This window comes from Macaca thibetana, chromosome Y (genome assembly GCF_024542745.1).
Source record: "Macaca thibetana thibetana isolate TM-01 chromosome Y, ASM2454274v1, whole genome shotgun sequence".
Taxonomy (NCBI): Eukaryota; Metazoa; Chordata; class Mammalia; order Primates; family Cercopithecidae; genus Macaca; species Macaca thibetana.
This window is the reverse complement of record NC_065599.1, coordinates 13373449-13391379: the sequence shown is the minus strand read 5'-3', so window position 1 is coordinate 13391379 and position 17931 is coordinate 13373449. Positions and strand designations below refer to the sequence as shown.

Here is a 17931-nt window from a genome sequence, read left to right as displayed (position 1 = left end):
CTATAATCCCAGCACTTTGGGAGGCCGAGGTGGGCAGATCACCTGAGGTCAAGAGTTTGAAACCAGCCTGACCAACATGGAGAAACCCCATTTCTACTAAAAATACAAAAAATTAACTAGGGATGGTGGCGCATGCCTCCAATCCCAGCTATTCAGAAGGCTGAGGTAGGAGAATCTCCTGAACCTGGGAGGCAGAGGTTGCAGTGGGCCAAGATTGTGCCATTGAACACCAGCCTAGGTGACAGAGTGAGACTCCATCTCAAAAAAAAGAAAATTATTTGCCTGTATATATAGGTTATATATATTTATATATTAATTATGTATATATAAATATTAATAGTTATACAGGTTATATATATACAGATTATATATAATATATGTTACCTATGTATAAATATTAATATAGTTTATATTATATTTATATATACATAGGTAATGTATAAATATATATAACCTATATATACAGGTAAATAATTTTCTCTTTTTTGAGATATGAATACAGGTTATATATAATATATTTTATCTATTTGTATTTCTGTATATATTTATATATATAAAAATTTATGTGTAGGGCCCCTTTGATGTATTGTGTACTCTTACATTATAAAGATTTTCTTTTTTCAGTATAATATAATATGTAATACATGTTATGTAATATATAACAATGTATATTTGTAATGTATATAATACATAACATATTTGTATATATATAAATATAAATATTTTCAAATGTATGCAACTGTTATATTGAAAGGCACGTAACGATCACATTTTAAATATTTATATTTATCACATTATAAATATTTATATTTATATAGGTTATATATTACATATATAAGATATAAAACCTATATTATAAGTAATATATATCCTATAATATAAATACATGTATTACATATATATAAATGATATTTTGTAAATTATTTAATAGCAAAATGGTCTAGGGTTGCAAGCCTGTAAGAGCAACATTCTGGAAAGTCTTAAACCTTTTTTATTTTATTTTTTTATTTGTTTGTATATATATATATATATTTTTTTTTTTTTGAGATGGAGTCTCGCTCTGTCTCCCAGGCTGGAGTGCAGTGGCACGATCTCGGCTCACTGCAACCTCTGCCTCCCGGGTTCACGCCATTCTCTTGCCTCAGCCTCCCGAGTAGCTGGGACTACAGGCTCCCGTCACCTGTATCGTATTTTTTTTAGTAGAGACGGGGTTTCACCGTGTTAGCCAGGATGGTCTCGATCTCCTGACCTCGTGATCTGCCCGCCTCGGCCTCCCAGAGGGCTGAGATTACAGGCGTGAGCCACCGCGCCGGGGAAAGTCTTAAACCTTTAATCATTTGCCAACGGTTCTGACATGGATACATTCATTAGTCTCCACGGGTTAGAATGCATTCATTTAAACACCCGTATCCAGTCCATTCATTGCCTTTCCATTTCCAGTTTTGTTCTTTGCAGACTTTTCTTTTCCTGCCGACGCGGAATGATTCCAAGGTTCTTTGCAGCAGACAGGGCTGCTTCAAAGCGGGTCTCTGTTGAACGTTTTGCGTTTCTTTTAGGAAAATGGCACCAGGGTGTGAATTGTGCATCCCGCGGGGATCACTGCCACCACCCCCTGAACCATGGATTTGACTATTTCTACGGCATGCCCTTCACGCTCACAAACGACTGTGACCCAGGCAGGCCCCCCGAAGTGGACGCCGCCCTGAGGGCGCAGCTCTGGGGTTACACCCAGTTCCTGGCGCTGGGGATTCTCACCGTGGCTGCCGGCAAGACCTGCGGTTTCATCTCTGTCTCCGGGAGAGTGGTCACTGGCATGGCTTGCGTGCTCTTCCTGTTTTTCATCTCCTGGTACTCCAGCTTCGGGTTTGTGAGACGCTGGAACTGTGTCCTGATGAGAAACCATGACGTCACGGAGCAACCCATGGTTCTGGAGAAAACAGCGAGTCTTATGCTAAAGGAAGCTGTTTCCTATATTGAAAGGTAAGCAACCATCGCATCTTAAAGAGGAGATGGGGCTGGGCGCGATGGCTCATGCCCGTCAACCTAGCACTTTGGGAGGCCAAGATGGGAGGATCTTTTAGCCCAGGTGCTTTAGACTAGCTTGGGCAACATAGGAAGACTGGTTCTACAATAAATAAAATCATTAGCCATGCATGGTGGTGTGTGCCTGCAATACCAGCTACTCAGGAGGCTAAGGTGGGAGGTTCGCTTCAGCCTCGGATGTCGAGGCTGCAGTAAGCAATGATCACACCACTGTACTTCAGCCTGGGTGACAGAGTGAGACCCTGTCGCTAAAAACATAAAAATAAAATTTAATTTTAAAAAAAAGGCAGTAACTGCTCAGAGCATCTGAGAGTCTCGTTATTATCTTTGGGATCTCAGACACAAACCCTCAGAGGAGAAGGGGATGCGGAAGCCAACCTTTTCATATGACTGGGTTTCCCATAGGAGAGTCTCGTTGTGGATGTCATGTGATGGCTCGAATAGCATTGACATACACGCCATTGGATTCTGTACATTTTTATTGACAGTTTTTTAAACTTCTTTTTTTGCATTCTTTGTAGAGATGGGGTCTCACTATGTTGCCCAGGCTGGTCTCAAACTTCTGGGCTCAAACAATCCTCCCATCTTGGCCTCCCAAAGGGCTAGGATTACAGAAGTGAGCCACTGTGCCTGGCCTTTTTCTAATGTCTCATTTTGGGTTTTTTTTGTTTTTGTTTTTTGTTTTGAGGCAAGGTCTCACTATATGGCCCAAGCTGGTCTTGAATTCCTGGGCTCAAGCCATCCTCCCACCTCTGCCTTCCAAAGTGCTGGGATTATAAACGTGAGCCACCATGCCTGGCCCTTACTTTTAAATTTGTACAAATGTATGGGGTATGTGTGAAATTTTGTTATGTATATACACTGAATAGCGAGCAAGTCAGCATACTTACAATATCCATCTCCTGAGTACAATACATTTCGTTAGCTTTGGTCACCGTACTCTGCTGTCAGACATTGAATGTACTCCTTTAAGCTTACTATATGTTTGTACTCTTTAAACCACTTCTCTTTGTCCTTCACCCTTCCCAGGTCTCTATCATTCTATTCTCTATCTTCATGTGATCAATTATTTTAGCTCCCACATATGAGTGACAACATGCAGTATTGGTCATTCTCTGCCTGGCTTATTTTAGTTAACATAGCGACCTCCTGTTTCATCTGTAAATGACAGGATTCCATTCTTTTTGATGGCTGAATAGTATTCCATCATGTACATAGACAAGGTATTCCCTTTTTTTCTGAGACAAGGTTGGCTCTGTCTCCCATGCTGGAGAGCAGTGGTGTGACCATGGCTCACTGCAACCTCTGTCTTCCAGGCTCAAGCAATTCTCATGCCTCCGTCTCTTGAGTGGCTGGGATTATAGGCACCTGCCACCACAACCTGTTAATTTTTTTATTTTTAGTAGAGACAGGGTTTCACCATTTCACCATGTTGGCCAGGCTGGTCTTGAATTCCTGACCTCAACTGATCTGCCAGACTCAGCCTCCCAAAGTGCTGGAATTACACACTTGAGCCACCGTGCCCAGCCTCCATTCTGTTTTATGGCTGAATAGTATTCCATTGTGGACATATACAATATATTCTTTTTTTTTTTTTTTTTTTTTTTTTTTTTTTTTTGAGACAGGGTCATGCTGGAGTGCAGTGGTGTGATCACGGCTGACTGCAAGCTCCACCTCCCAGGCTCAGGCCATCTCCCACCTCAGCCTCCCAAGTAGCTGGGACCACAGGCTCAAGCCACCATGCCCAGCTAATTTTTCTATTTTTGGTAGAGATGGCATTTCACCGTGTTGCCCAGGCTGGTCTTGAACTCCTGGCCTCAAGTGATCCTCCCGACTCGGCCTCCCAAAGTGTTGGGATTACAGGCGCGAGCCACCACGCCTGGCCACCATCTATTTTTTCTGTGTTCACCCACTGATGGACTCAGAAGGCGATCCCCTGCCTTGGCTCTTGTGAATAGTGCTGGAGTGAACATATGGGTGCAGGGGTCCCTTTGATGGACTGTGTATTCTCAACGAGGTTTTCATGTTTCAGACACAAGCATGGGCCATTTCTCCTCTTCCTTTCTTTGCTGCATGTGCACATTCCCCTTGTGACCACGAGTGCATTCGTGGGGAAAAGTCAGCATGGCTTATACGGTGATAATGTGGAGGAGATGGACTGGCTCATAGGTAAGTCAAGGTACCACAGATCCTCACTCCACCCTCGGCCTCAGGTTTGAACATGGGGCGTAACAGACTGGCCATCTGAATATGAACCAGGTTGCAATAAAGAATAAGGGCAGTGGCTCACGCCTGTAATCCCAGCACTTTGGGAGGCCAAGGCAGGCGGATCACCTGAGGTCAGGAGTTCGAGACCAGCTTGTGCAACGTGGTAAAACCCTGTCTCTACTAAAAATACAAAAATTAACCCAGCGTGGTGGTGTGCACCTGTAGTCCCGGCTACTCAGGAGGTTAAGGTACAAGAATCGCTCAAACACAGGAGGCAGAGGTTGCAGTGAGCTGAGATCGTGCCACTGCACTCCAGCCTGGGCGAAAGATCAAGACTCCATCTCAAAAAACAAACAAACAAACAAAAAAAGAATAGGAGTTACTCTTAGGACTTTGGGAGGCCCAGGTGGACAGATCACTTGAGGTCAGGAATTCAAAACCAGCTTGCACAACATAGTGAGACTCCATCTCTACAAAAATAAACGCTTAGCCAGGCATGCTGGTACATGCCTGTAGTCCCAGGTACTCAGGAGGCTGAGGCAGGAGGATCGCTTGAGCCTGGGAAGTCAAGGCTGCAGTGAGCTGAGATTGCACCACTATACTCCAGGCTGGGCAACAGAGTGAGACCCTGTCTCTTTAATAATAATAATAGTACAAAGAATGGGGACAGAACGCACTCCCATATCATTTATTTGCTCCTTCAGTATTCCCAAGTACTTGGTCTAATTCTGCACAAAATCAACCTTCTACACAGCCAGTGACTTCATGTCATCATCAGAAGTTACCGAAAGTGAAGCAATAAAGTTAACGTTCAGGACAATGCAGAGACACTGCCTTCCTTCTATGGCCTTCAAGAAACCCTGGAGAGGACCAGTGAGGCTGCAGATTCTTAAAAGACCGTAGACATTAAAAGTCTTGCAGAATCTGAATGTGTCTCCTGAGACAAGCATAGTGATAGAGTTCACAGTCTTAAAAGTCTGCATTTTCAGATGGGACAAGGTGGCTCATGCCTTTAATCCCAGCATTTTGGGAGGCTGAGGCAGGGAATTGGCTTGAGGCCAGAGTTCAAGACCAGCCTGGGCAACATAGTGAGACCCCCCCATCTCTACAAAAAATTTTAAAAATCAGACAGGCGTGGTGGTGTGCACCTGTGGTCCCAAATACTCCAGAGGTTGAGGTGGGAAGATCGTTTGAGCCCAGGAGGTCGAGGCTGCAATGAGCTATAATTATTGCACCACTGAACTCCAGGCTGGGCAACATAGCAAGACCCTGTCTCCAAAATAAAAAGAAATAAAAGACGAAGTATAGGGAGAAAAACTTCTCTCATATCATTTATTTGGTCCTTCAGTATTTCTGATTACTTAGTCTAATTTTGCACAAAATCAACTGTATTAGTCCATTCTTGCAAAGAAATGCCTGAGACTGGGTAGTTTATAAAGAAAAGTGGTTGGATTGGCTCACGGTTCTGCAGGCTGCTCAGGAAGCATGGTGGTGTCTGCTTCTGGGGAGACCTCGGGAAGCTTTTGCTCATGGTGGAAGGCGAAGGGGAAGCAGGTGTCTTGTGGCAGGAGCAAGACCAAGAGAGGCGGGGAGGAGCCGCACACTTTTCAACAACCAGATCTCAAGAGAAGTTACTCACTTTGCAGCACCAAGGGGGGGATGGTGCTCAAACATTCATGAGAACTCTGCCCCCATCATTCAGTCACCTCCCCCCAGGCCCCGCCGCCAACACTGAGGATGACAATTCCACATGAGATTTGGGTAGGGACAGACATCCAAACCATATTGTCAACCTTCTACACAGTCAACGACTTAACGTCCTCATTAGAAGTTACAGAAACTAAAGCAATAAAGTTTGGGACCATGCAGAGACGTCACCTTCTGTCTATGGCCTTGAAGAAACCCTGGAGAGGACCAACAAGGCTGCAGATTCTTAAGAGAGTGTAGATGTTAAAATCCTTGCAGAATCTGAACGTATCTCCTGAGACAAGCACAGTGATAGGGCGGGATTGGTTCACAGTGTAAGCCAAAAATAAATTCAAAGGCCCCCCACAACCATCTGAATGGATTCCCTCCTTTGCCAGAGTACCCTAAAATTTAACCTGAGAGACTGGATCATGCCATGACGGGAAGAGAGGGTTGGGCTTGCCTCATGCTACCCCTCCAGCATGAACATCCACACAGACCTTAACTCTGATAAGATCCATTTACAGTCTATTCTCTCTGAAGCCTGCTACCTGGAGGCTTCATCTGCGTAATAAAACCTTGGTCTCCACAACTCCTTATCATAACCCAGACATTCCTTTCTATTGATAACTCTTTCAATCAATTACCAATCGGAATATGTTTAAATTCCCCACTTCCAGTTGTTCCACCTTTCCAGCTCAAACCAATGTACATCTTACATATAGTGATGGATGTCTCATGTCCCCCTAAAGTATACAAAACCAAGCTTTGCCCCAACCACAGTGGGCACATGTCATCAGGGCCTCCTGAGGCTGTGTCTTGGGTGCATTCTTAACCTTGGCAAAATAAACTTTCTAAATGGATTGAGAGCTGCCTCAGGTACTTTTCAGTTTACAGCAGTCTTCAAAGTCTGCATTTTCAGAGTTACAGGTGACCATGCGGTTTATATCATTTTGACTTTCAGTACTTTCAGTGACCAGTGGCCTCCAGGGATAAAGCAATTGCTTGGTTTGCAGGGCATCCTTTGCACTGCTGAGCCATCAACCTCCAAGATGCCAATGCCCATAGATGCTAGTGACAGCCCTGCTTCCTCCTACATAGACGGGGTTCTGTCATTACTGAGTCTCACCATTTCCCTCTCCCCAACATCTTTATTATGTGACACACACACATGGCACTATGTTTAAAAAAGCATGCCCATCGGCAACCTCTTGGTGTTGTCTGTTCATTCTGTGTTTTGTATTGGTGGTATCTTGGGGTCGATCAAAAGAGTCAAACGCTGTAAAATATTTGGAGAGATTTATTCTGAGCCAAATATGAGTGACCAGTGACCCCGTGACACAGTCCTCAGGAGGTCCTGAGAACATGTACCCAAGGGGGTCAGGGTGCAGCTCAGCTTTATACATTTAGGGAGAAATACGGCATCAATCAATATATGTAAGACGTACCTTGGTTCGGTCCAGAAAGGCAAGACCACTGAAAGGGGGGACTTCCTGGTCAAAGCTGGATTTACAGATTTTCTGATTGGCAGGTGGTTGAAAAAGTTATTATCTGAGAATCAATAGAAGGGAATGTCTGGGTTGTGATAAGGGGTTGTGGAGGCCAAGGTTTCATGATGCCAAAGAAGCCTCCAGGTAGCAGGCTTCAGAGAGAATACAGGGTAAATGTTTCTTATCAGACTTAAAGAGTCTGTTCTATCAGTCTTTTTTTTTTTTTTTTTTCAAACAGGGTCTCACTCTGTTGCCCAGGCTGGAGTGCAGTGGTGCAATCTTGACTCATTGCAGCCTTGATCTCCCAGGCTCAGGCAATCCTCCCACTTCAGCCTCCCGAGTAGCTGGGACTACACACAAGCATGTGCCGCCACACCTGGCTAATTTTTGTAATTTTTGTAGAGACAGGGTTTTACCATGTTGACCAGGCTGGTCTTGAACTCCTGAGCTCAATCTTCCTGCCTCAGCCTCCCAAAGTGCTGGGATGACAGGAATGAGCCATCGTGCCTGGCCTTCTCCCGGTCATAAAGTCTCTGTTTTAATGTGAATGCTGGTCAGTTGTGCCTGAATTCCAAAGGGAAGAGGGTATCATGACGCATGTCCACCCCCCGCCCCCCACCCCCACCACTTTCCATCATGGCCTGACCTAGTTTTTGTTTTTTGTTTCGTTTTGTTTTGTTTTTTTGAGATGGAGTCTTGCTCTGTCACCCAGGCTGGAGTGCAGTGATGCGATCTTGGCTCACTGCAAGCTCTGCCTCCCGGGTTCACGCCATTCTCCTGCCTCAGCCTCCCAAGTAGCTGGGACTACAGTTGCCCACCACCATGCCTGACTAATTTTTTTGTGTTTTTAGTAGAGATGGGGCTTCACAGTGTTAGCCAGGATGGTCTCGATCTCCTGACCTTGTGATCTGCCCGCCCCGGCCTCCCAAAGTGCTGGGATTACAGGCGTGAGCCACCGTGCCCGGCACTCTTTTGTTTTGTTTTGTTTTGTTTTGTTTTGTTTTTTTGAGGCAGTCTCACTCTGTTGCCCAGGCTGGAGTGCAGTGGTGCAATCTCACCTCACTGCAACCTCTGCCTCGTGGGTTCAAGCCATTCTCCTGCCTCAGCCTCCCAAGTAGCTGGGATTACAGGCGTGCACCCCCACACCTACCTAATTTTTATGTTTTTGGTAGAGATGAGGTTTCACCATAGTGGCCAGGCTGGTCTTGAACTCCTGGCCTCAGGTGATCCACCCACCTCAGGCTCCCAAAGTGTTTGTTGGGATTACAGGCGTGAGCCACCATGCCTGGCCTGACCTAGTTTTTCAGGTTAACTTTGGAATAGCCTTGGCTGAAGGGAGAGTCCATCAGTCGTTGGGGGGCTTAGACTTTTATTATTGGTTTGCATTGTAAACAGTCCTGTGGCATCACAATGATTAGCTATGTCTTACACTTTGGGATCACATCGTAACCATGGCCTCAAGTAACTGTGGTCTCTTCTTACGACTTCCTGGCAAGAGGTGTCTCATGCAGAAAGGAAGAAGTGCATTGAACTAGCAGATGCTGCTTTGTTTTCTTGGTCCTGAAACTTTCCATTTTCTGTAAAGGTAAGATTCTTAATGCCATCGAAGACAATGGCTTAAAGAACTCAACATTCACGTATTTCACCTCTGACCATGGAGGGCATTTAGAGGCAAGAGATGGACACAGCCAGTTAGGGGGATGGAACGGAATTTACAAAGGTGAGTTGTGGACACCGGGGACACATATGCATTCAACCAAATAGCTCCCACCACTGAGGGTCCAAGAACAAGTTGAACTGAGAATGAGTTTGCTCATTTCAAAAAGAATGCATTGAGCACCTACTGTAGTACAAGTTCTACCTAGATGAGCAGGGCAGGCAGATAAAAAGTCACATCCCCTTCCTTTAAAGGGTTTACACTTTAGTAGAATAGAGAGAGGTATAAATAAATAATTCTGATAAAATTAAAATTTATTTTATTCTTAATTTTTAAATATTTAATAAATTTATTACTATTTTAACTTTAGTATTTTAAATACATCAATTAATATTGATGCATAATATTAATCCATATTTTTAAAATTATTGATAGTTAACAAATATTTTTAAATCATTAAATTTAATGAATATTTTAATACATTCTTTTATTCTAAATAAAGGTCGCATAGAGTGACTAGAACAGTTGAATCAGCCACAGTGACCCACTGATATTCAAGAGGCCGGGGAGTAACACAATTCTGGAAATATTGCTGTGGCTGTGTTTGGGAGGCTGGGGCTGGCTGCCGCAGTGTGCGTGTGTGCGTGCGGGTGGCTGTGCATATTCACACACCTATGCACAGATACATCCAGGTGTGTGTATAGACTGGGCAGTTTCTGGCAAAATCCTAATGATGTCTTTTATTTACAGGTGGGAAGGGCATGGGAGGATGGGAAGGTGGGATCCGCGTGCCCGGGATCTTCCACTGGCCCGGGGTGCTCCCGGCTGGCCGAGTGATTGGAGAGCCCACGAGCCTGATGGACGTGTTCCCTACTGTGGTTCAGCTGGCAGGTGGCGAGGTACCCCAGGACAGGTATGTGGAGATAAGGCCGCCTGTTCCCTGATTTTTTAAAATTGTTTTTATTTTTTATTTTTTTTATGTCAATAGGATTTTGGGGAACAGGTGGTGTTTGGTTACATAAATAAGCTTTTTTTTTTTTTTTTTTTTTTCTGAGACAGAGTCTCACACTCTTGCCCAGGCTGGAGTGCAATGGCACGATCTCGGCTCACTGCAACCTCCGCCTCCCAGATTCAAGTGATTCTCCTGTCTCAGCCTCCCGAGTAGCTGGGATTACAGGCAGGCACCACTGTCTCCTTTACCCATGTGACCATGTATCTTGGGGTCTGTTATGATTAAAAAGTAAGAACAGGTCGGCTGCAATGGCTCATGCTGATAATCCTAGCACTTTGGGAGGTTAGATGGGCGGATCACCTTAGGTCAGGAGCTCGAGACCAGCCTGGCCAACGTGGTGAAACCCCATCTCTACAAAAAATACAAAAATTAGCCGAGTGTGGTAGCTTGTGCCTGTAGTCCCAGCTACTCAGGAAGCTGAGGCATGAGAATCGCTTGACCAGGAGGCAGAGGTTGCAATGAGCTGAGATTGTGCCACTGTACTGCATCCTGGGTGACGGAGCAAGACTGCCTCATAAGAAAAAGTAAGAAAAGTCAACTTAGGAATGTGGGCTGTCCAGCTGAATTTGAAGGCTTTGTGTTAACATCCAAGGTGACAGTGCTGTGTGTAGGGGTGTGTGTGTGTGTGTGTGTAGGGGGGGTGTGTGTGTAGGGGGGTGTGTAGGTGTGTGTGTAGAGGTGTGTAGGGGTGTGTGTGTGTGTGTAGGGGTGTGTGTAGGTGTGTGTGTGTGTAGGGTGTGTGTGTGTGTAGGGGTGTGTGTGTGTGTAGGGGTGTGTGTAGGTGTGTGTGTAGGGGTGTGTGTGTAGGCGTGTGTGTAGGGGTGTGTGTAGGGGTGTGTAGGGGTGTGTGTGTGTAGGGGTGTGTGTGTAGGGGTGTGTGTGTAGGGGTGTGTGTGTAGTAGGGGTGTGTGTGTGTAGGGGTGTGTGTGTAGGGGTGTGTGTGTGTAGGGGTGTGTGTAGGTGTGTGTGTAGGTGTGTGTGTAGTGTGTGTGTGTGTGTAGGGGTGTGTGTGTGTAGGGGTGTGTGTGTAGGGGTGTGTGTGTAGGGGTGTTTGTGTAGGGGTGTGTGTAGGTGTGTGTGTAGGGGTGTGTAGGGGTGTGTGTGTAGGGGTGTGTGTAGGTGTGTGTGTAAGGGTGTGTGTGTGTATGGGGGTGTGTAGGGGTGTGTAGGGGTGTGTGTGTAGGTGTGTGTGTAGGGGTGTGTGTGTAGGGGGTGTGTGTAGGGGTGTGTGTGTAGGGGTGTGTGTAGGTGTGTGTGTAGGGGTGTGTAGGGGTGTGTGTGTTTAGGGGTGTTTGTGTGTAGGTGTGTGTGTAGGTGTGTGTGTGTAGGGGTGTGTGTGTGTAGGGGTGTGTGTAGGGGTGTGTGTGTAGGGGTGTGTGTGTAGGTGTGTGTGTGTAGGGGTGGGTGTGTAGGGGTGGGTGTGTAGGGGTGTGTAGGGGTGGGTGTAGGGGGGTGTGTGTGTAGATGTGTGTGTGTAGGGGTGTGTGTGTAGGGGTGTGTGTGTAGGGGTGTGTAGGGGGTGTGTGTGTGTAGGGGTGTGTGTGTGTAGGGGTGTGTGTGTGTAGGTGTGTGTGTAGGGGTGTGTGTGTAGGGGTGTGTGGTGTAGGGGTGGGTGTGTAGGTGTGTGTGTAGGTGTGTGTGTAGGTGTGTGTGTGTGTGTAGGTGTATGTGTAGGGGGTGTGTGTGGGGGGTGTGTGTGTGTAGGTGTGTGTAGGTGTGTGTGTGTGTAGGTGTGTGTAGGGGTGTGTGTGTGTAGGGGTGTGTAGGGGGTGTGTGTGTGTGTAGGGGTGTGTGTGTGTGTAGGGGTGTGTGTAGGGGTGTGTGTGGGGGGGGTGTGTGTGTGTAGGGGGTGTGTGTAGGTGTGTGTGTAGGGGTGTGTGTGTGTGCATGTGCACTTTGCTTATGCAGTGCCGCATAACAAATGACCCCTACACTTAAGAGACACTGTGTCTTGAAATAACCACATGTGTCCTGCTCAGCAACCTGCAATCTGAACAGCGACTGGAGAGAGCGCTCATCTCTGCTCCATTTGCTGGGGAGCCTTGCATTCTGGGAGATGTGTTCCCAGGTGCAAAAGGCTGCCTAGGAACCCGTGGTCTGACTCTGCTCCGTGGTCTCTTCATGAAATCAGGGTGATCGACGGCCACAGCCTGGTGCCCTTGCTGCAGGGAGCTGAGGCGCGCTCGGCACATGAGTTCCTGTTTCATTACTGTGGGCAGCATCTCCACGCAGCACGCTGGCACCAGAGGGACAGTGAGTACACGCTGCCCACAGCCAGGGAGGTCCAGAGAAACAGCCAATAGGTCGTGTGGATGTGTGGATGGATGGACGGACGGATGGATGTGTGGATGGATGGATGGATGGATGGATGGATGGATGGATGGATGGCAGATACCTATAGAAATAGAGATAAATAAACCAATGAGTAGATTATAGATAGATGAGAGGAGGGCAGAGAGAGAGAGAGATGATAGATACATAATGGATAGATGATGGATAAATAGACGAGATGGATGATGGATAGATAGATAAGATAGATAATGGATAGATAAGACAGATGATGGATGAATAAACAGATGATAGATAATGGATAGATGATGGATAGATAGATGAGACAGATGATGGATAGATAAGATAGATGATGGATGGATAGATAGGTAAGATACATGATGGATGGATAGAGATAGAGATAGATAAGATAGATTATGATAGATAAGATACATGATGGATGGATAGATGAGATAGATGATAGGTAAGTGATAGATAAGATAGATGATGGATAGATAAGATAGATGATAGATAAACAGATGATAGATAAAAAGTAGAATCAGTTCATGGGTGGATGAATAGATGGATGGATAGATAGATGGATGAAAGGTAGATAGAGATATCTGGTGGGCTGTTAGAAAAAAGAAAGATGGATGGAGAGATAGATAATAGATAGATGATAGGTGATAGATTAAGTTGATAGATAAATAGATGATAGATGGTAGGTAGATAGACGATAGATATGTAGGTAGATAGGTAGATGGTAGACGGATGGTGGATAGATAGATAGGAGGTAAACAGATGATAGGTAGGTAGATAGATGATTGATAAATAGATAATGATAGATGAGATCGATAGGTAAGATAAATGGATGGATTGATAAATAGGTAGCAATAGATAGATAAGTACCCAATCATGCTGTTTAAAATATCATGGGTGTTTCTGTGTAGAAAGGTAGTAGATCGACGCTGAACAGTTTCAACACAGGGGAAAGGGTAAGAATTAAGGAACCTCTATGATTCTGATTTCTGAAAGCAGCCACAGTGAGCGTTCTGCAATGAGTCCCTTTGCCTGGGGCATGCGATGTAGAGACACAAACGGACACACACATGGGCGCGCGCACACACACACATGCTCTGACTTGACAAGCTGAAGGCTGTGATTGTGTGAACTGCCTCGTGTTCCCCCTCCTTTTCATTGAACAGCGAGGTTCATGCTGATTCCACAGGGCTGACACCTGCGTCCTGTGTTCACACCTGCATGGATTTCTGCCACCCTGACTCCCTTCTTGTCTGCATCCAGGTGGAAGCGTCTGGAAGGTTCATTACACCACCCCGCAGTTCCACCCTGAGGGAGCGGGGGCCTGCTATGGCCGAGGCGTCTGTCCATGCTCCGGGGAGGGCGTGACCCATCACAGACCCCCTTTGCTCTTTGACCTCTCCAGGGACCCCTCCGAGGCGCGGCCCCTGACCCCCGACTCCGAGCCCCTGTACCACGCCGTGATAGCAAGGGTGGGTGCGGCGGTGTCGGAGCATCGGCACACCCTGAGTCCTGTGCCCCAGCAGTTTTCCACGAGCAACATCCTGTGGAAGCCGTGGCTGCAGCCGTGCTGCGGACATTTCCCGTTTTGCTCATGCCACGAGGATGGGGATGGCACCCCCCGAATGCCGGGACTGTGAGAGAGGATCCAGGAGAGCCTGACTGCGTTGCAGACAAATTTCTCCAAGCTTGGTTCAATCTTCGGCTTCCCTTTTTGCAAGGAACATGCCCTGGACTGAGAGTGGGTCCCCATTTTCTTTCTTTTTTTTTTTTTTGAGACGGAGTGTCGCTCTGTCCCCCAGGCTGGAGTGTGATGGCATGATCTCTGCTCACTACAACCTCTGCCTGTTGGGTTCAAGCGATTTTCCTGCCTCAGCCTCCTGAGTACCCGGGATTACAGGCACCAGGCACCTGCCACCATGCCTAGCTAATTTTTGTAGTTTTAGTAGAGACAGGGTTTTACCATGTTGCCCAGGCTGGTCTTGCACTCCTGACCTCAAATCATCCAGCTGCCTCAGCCACCCAAAATGCTGGGATTACAGGCGTGAGCCACTGTGCCCATCTAGGGTTTCCATTTTCTGATTTCTGAAATGAGACTATCCCAGTAGGCACCCACTGATGCCTCCTCTTCCTCTACTAAGTCTCAGGGTTTGTCACTGTGCCAATGCCCAATGTTTTCACCCCTCTGTCTTAAAGCATTATTGCCATTTCATCACCTAGATGACATAACAGCCTTACAAACGGACAGGGAAGAGTGTCTGTTCCTACTCTCACATAGTGGAGGAAAGTTAAAGCTCTCAGTCTCTGTTTTTGAGGGCTCGTTGATCTCAAAGGGTTGATGCATTTTTCATACATTAGGGTCTCTGTCCATGTGTCTTCCTGATATTGTTAGAGAAATGGCTTCAGGCTGCTGGTAACAGATGCTGGGAAAAAAGAATGCATTAAACAAAGCCAGGCATGGTGACTCACACCTGTAATCCCAGCACTTTGGGAGGCCACGGTAGGAGGATCACTTGAGCCTAGGAGTGAAACACCTACCCAGCCTGAGCAACACAGTGAGACCTCATCTCTACAAAAAACAATTAAATAACTAGCTAGATGTCATGGCGCATAGCTATAGTCTCAGCTACTTAGGAGACTGAGGTGGGAGGATTATTTGAGCCTGGGAGGTTGAAACTGCAGTGAGCTATGATTGCACTACTGCACTCCAGGCTGGGGGACAGAGGAAGACCCTGCCTTAAAAACAAAAAAACAAAGCCTTAAAGAAAAGAACAAGAAAAGGGTGTGTTCTCTTCCAAGTAGTGAGCCGATCAAGGGGAAGCACCCAAGGCTAGCAGGCTCTTTTCAACTCCCAGCTCTGCCACTCTTAGCTTGGCAGAGAGCCTCATTATGTCAGCATGGCTGCCACAGTGCCAGACATCACATTCCAGGCAGCAGGAAGGAGAAAGAACCAAAGGGCATCCCTTCCTCTTGAAGCAGTCCCTGTGAGGGGGGATTATCTGGAAGCCCCAACCCAATTTCTGCTTCCAACCATTATCCATAGAAACAACTGGAAGTTGAGAAGTGCAGTCTTTTAGGTGGGCACCTGGCTGCCCTGTATGAAACCAGAATTAGGTTAGTCAGCAGGAAAACAAGAAAACACTGAGTTGACTGAAGTTTTTGATGCATCGCTTTATTGTCAAACGACTCTATCTCATTCTGCACTGAAACGTACTACCATTGCCTATAATTGGCAAATGATCCTCAGATGCACAGAAGATGCCCAGATGGAAAGTTTGCCCCTTGGGCAAAGAGACAGCCGTGGGAACCTTCAGACCTACAGAGAGAAGGAAGCTCTTCTTCCTACATTCCTCGAATAGCTAAGATTTGACCAGTGTGTTTTCTAAGTCAGTTCTAGTGTGGCTTCCCTCTGTGGCTTTGATGATAGAAGCGTAGTCCTAACCTGGGACCCCTACCCCCAGATCCCAATACTGGGGATGGGAGGACCTTGCACTATTCCCCTGAGTCCATCTATCAAGGTCTTTGCAGGAAGCATACTGGGAATTGAAATGAGAGACTAAATGACATCTAAGAAAGGCAGTGTTCAATCCCAGGTATTAGGTGAGGATGGGATTCTAGGGACATCAGTGGGAGGCAGGGAGCCACTTTCAGACCTCGGCATGGAAGCTTCCAAAATCCAGAGGAAGAGGCAACGGGCTGTCCACAGCAGTGAGGGTCACGGGTAGAAGAATCATCACAGCCCTGCTAACCAGGCAGCTGATGGCCCTCTCCCCTGGCTCGCTGTGTCCAAATCCTACAGGGGCATCTGTTGGCTGAACTCAACCTGAAGCCAAAGAGAAGATGAGTGGAGAGAGGCAACATTTATAGAGTTCAGGTTTCTAAGGCTGGAGAGGGATCTGGAGGGACACACAGGAGATACCTGGAATAACCAAAAAATGATAAAAAAAAAAAACAAAAAAAAAACAAAAAAGAAAACATCTATGGAGCATGGGACACGGGGGGTTGGAGGCAGCTAAAAGCCATCTCATCTTTCACTGTATTCAACAAGCCCATTATAACAAGCCTTTCACACTCAACCATTCAAACGATCCCAGCCTAAGAATTTCCTGGCATTTGATGAAAATGGCTGTGGGTTTTGCTATCCTCAAGCTCCCTGGGAAGCAGGATATAAGCCCAGGGCTGACAGGCTCTTTTTGGCTACCTGCTCTTGCACGTAGAGTTTGCCTCATGGTCGCAAGAAGGCTGCCATAGCTCCAGATGGCACGCAGACATTCCAGACAGCAGGAAAAAGGAAGGAGCAGTTAACTGAAGGATGTCAGGGAGTTGGTTAGTCTCCACCTGAAGAAGGCAGCCATGAGCCAGCTTCAGTTGACTAATGGGCTCCTGTGAGTGCATCTTTGGACTTTTCTGTAGGTTGAAATCTAGATACAGTATGTGTCTTAAAGCAGTCACCAACTCCTCCCATTACCTTCCAAGTGAGCCCAACTACAGGATGGAGCCTCTTCCCTGCCCTTGGATCTGGGCTGAGCCTCTGACTTGCGTTGACCAACAGAATGCAGTGTAAGTGATGCCGATACTACCCTTCCTGCCCTAGACTTGGGATACCTGGCAGCTATATTCTTCCATTCCTTAGGACTTGCAAAAATGGGTCTCAACATGCCTTCCCAGAGCCATGAGGTGTTTCTTTGTCCATTCATTGATCTGAGAAGTGAATGTAAGGAGTTTAAATCAACCTCTGTTGTGTGCTAGTTAAGGTAATAAAGTTGCTGCAGTCCAGGGGGCAGGTACCTATGGATGACTCTGCGAATAGGACACTCGCGTTTCTTGGGAATCAAGTGCATCCCTAGGCTGGCAGTGCAGCAGAACTACTGAATAAAATATGACAAATCTCCCTGGATGGTGTCATTTGTTTGTTTTTATTTCCCATCTGCAATCCTACTTTTCCACCTCCACCCCTTCACCCCCTAGCTTTGAAGGAACTCACCTGGCATGGCTATTCACTAGTGATTCATGGAGAGAGGACTAAATAATCTAAACTCCCCCATTCTGAAAAACTTAAGTTACAGTCACAAGTGTACTCCTGTACTTTTAGGGTTATACGGGGGAGAAAGGGAGACTGGGAATAAGAACGCCTTAAACAAGAGAAAGATGTGTTCTCTCCCAGGTAATGGGAGTCACAGACGAAGCAATCCAGGGATGGCAGGTTCTTTCCAGCTTCCTGCTTTTGCACATAGAATTTGCCTCATGGTCACAAGATGGCTGCCACAGCTCCAGACAGCGTGTAGACATTCCAGGCAGCAAAAAGGGGGAAGGTGCAGTTCACTGAAGGATGTCAGGGAGCTGGTTAGTCTCCACCTAAAGGGGGCAGCCTTGAGCCAGCTTCTATTGACTAACTTGGGCTGCTGTTGGTGTATCTTTGGACTTTTCTGTAGGTTGAAATCTAGATGTGGTACATGTCTTAAAACAGCTGTCAGGTCCTCCCGTTACCTTCCACATGAGCCCAGCTACAAGTTGGAGCCTTTTTCCTC

At 46.4% G+C, this 17931-nt stretch overlaps 1 protein-coding gene across 3 annotated transcripts in view; it reads left to right on the top strand.

The window, feature by feature from the left end:
- LOC126947230 (arylsulfatase D) overlaps positions 1-17300 on the top strand; it is a 29230-nt gene extending 11930 nt beyond the window's left edge. For 2 of the 3 annotated variants that reach the window (XM_050777945.1, XM_050777946.1), the window contains exons 5-10: positions 1557-1980; positions 4076-4212; positions 9013-9147; positions 9835-9997; positions 12228-12349; positions 13667-17300. In XM_050777945.1, coding sequence (XP_050633902.1) covers positions 1557-1980; positions 4076-4212; positions 9013-9147; positions 9835-9997; positions 12228-12349; positions 13667-14043 — 1358 coding nt within the window. In that variant the 3' untranslated portion in view covers positions 14044-17300. The other variant, XM_050777947.1, reaches the window with a different exon arrangement.
- Positions 17301-17931: the final 631 nt, after the last annotated feature.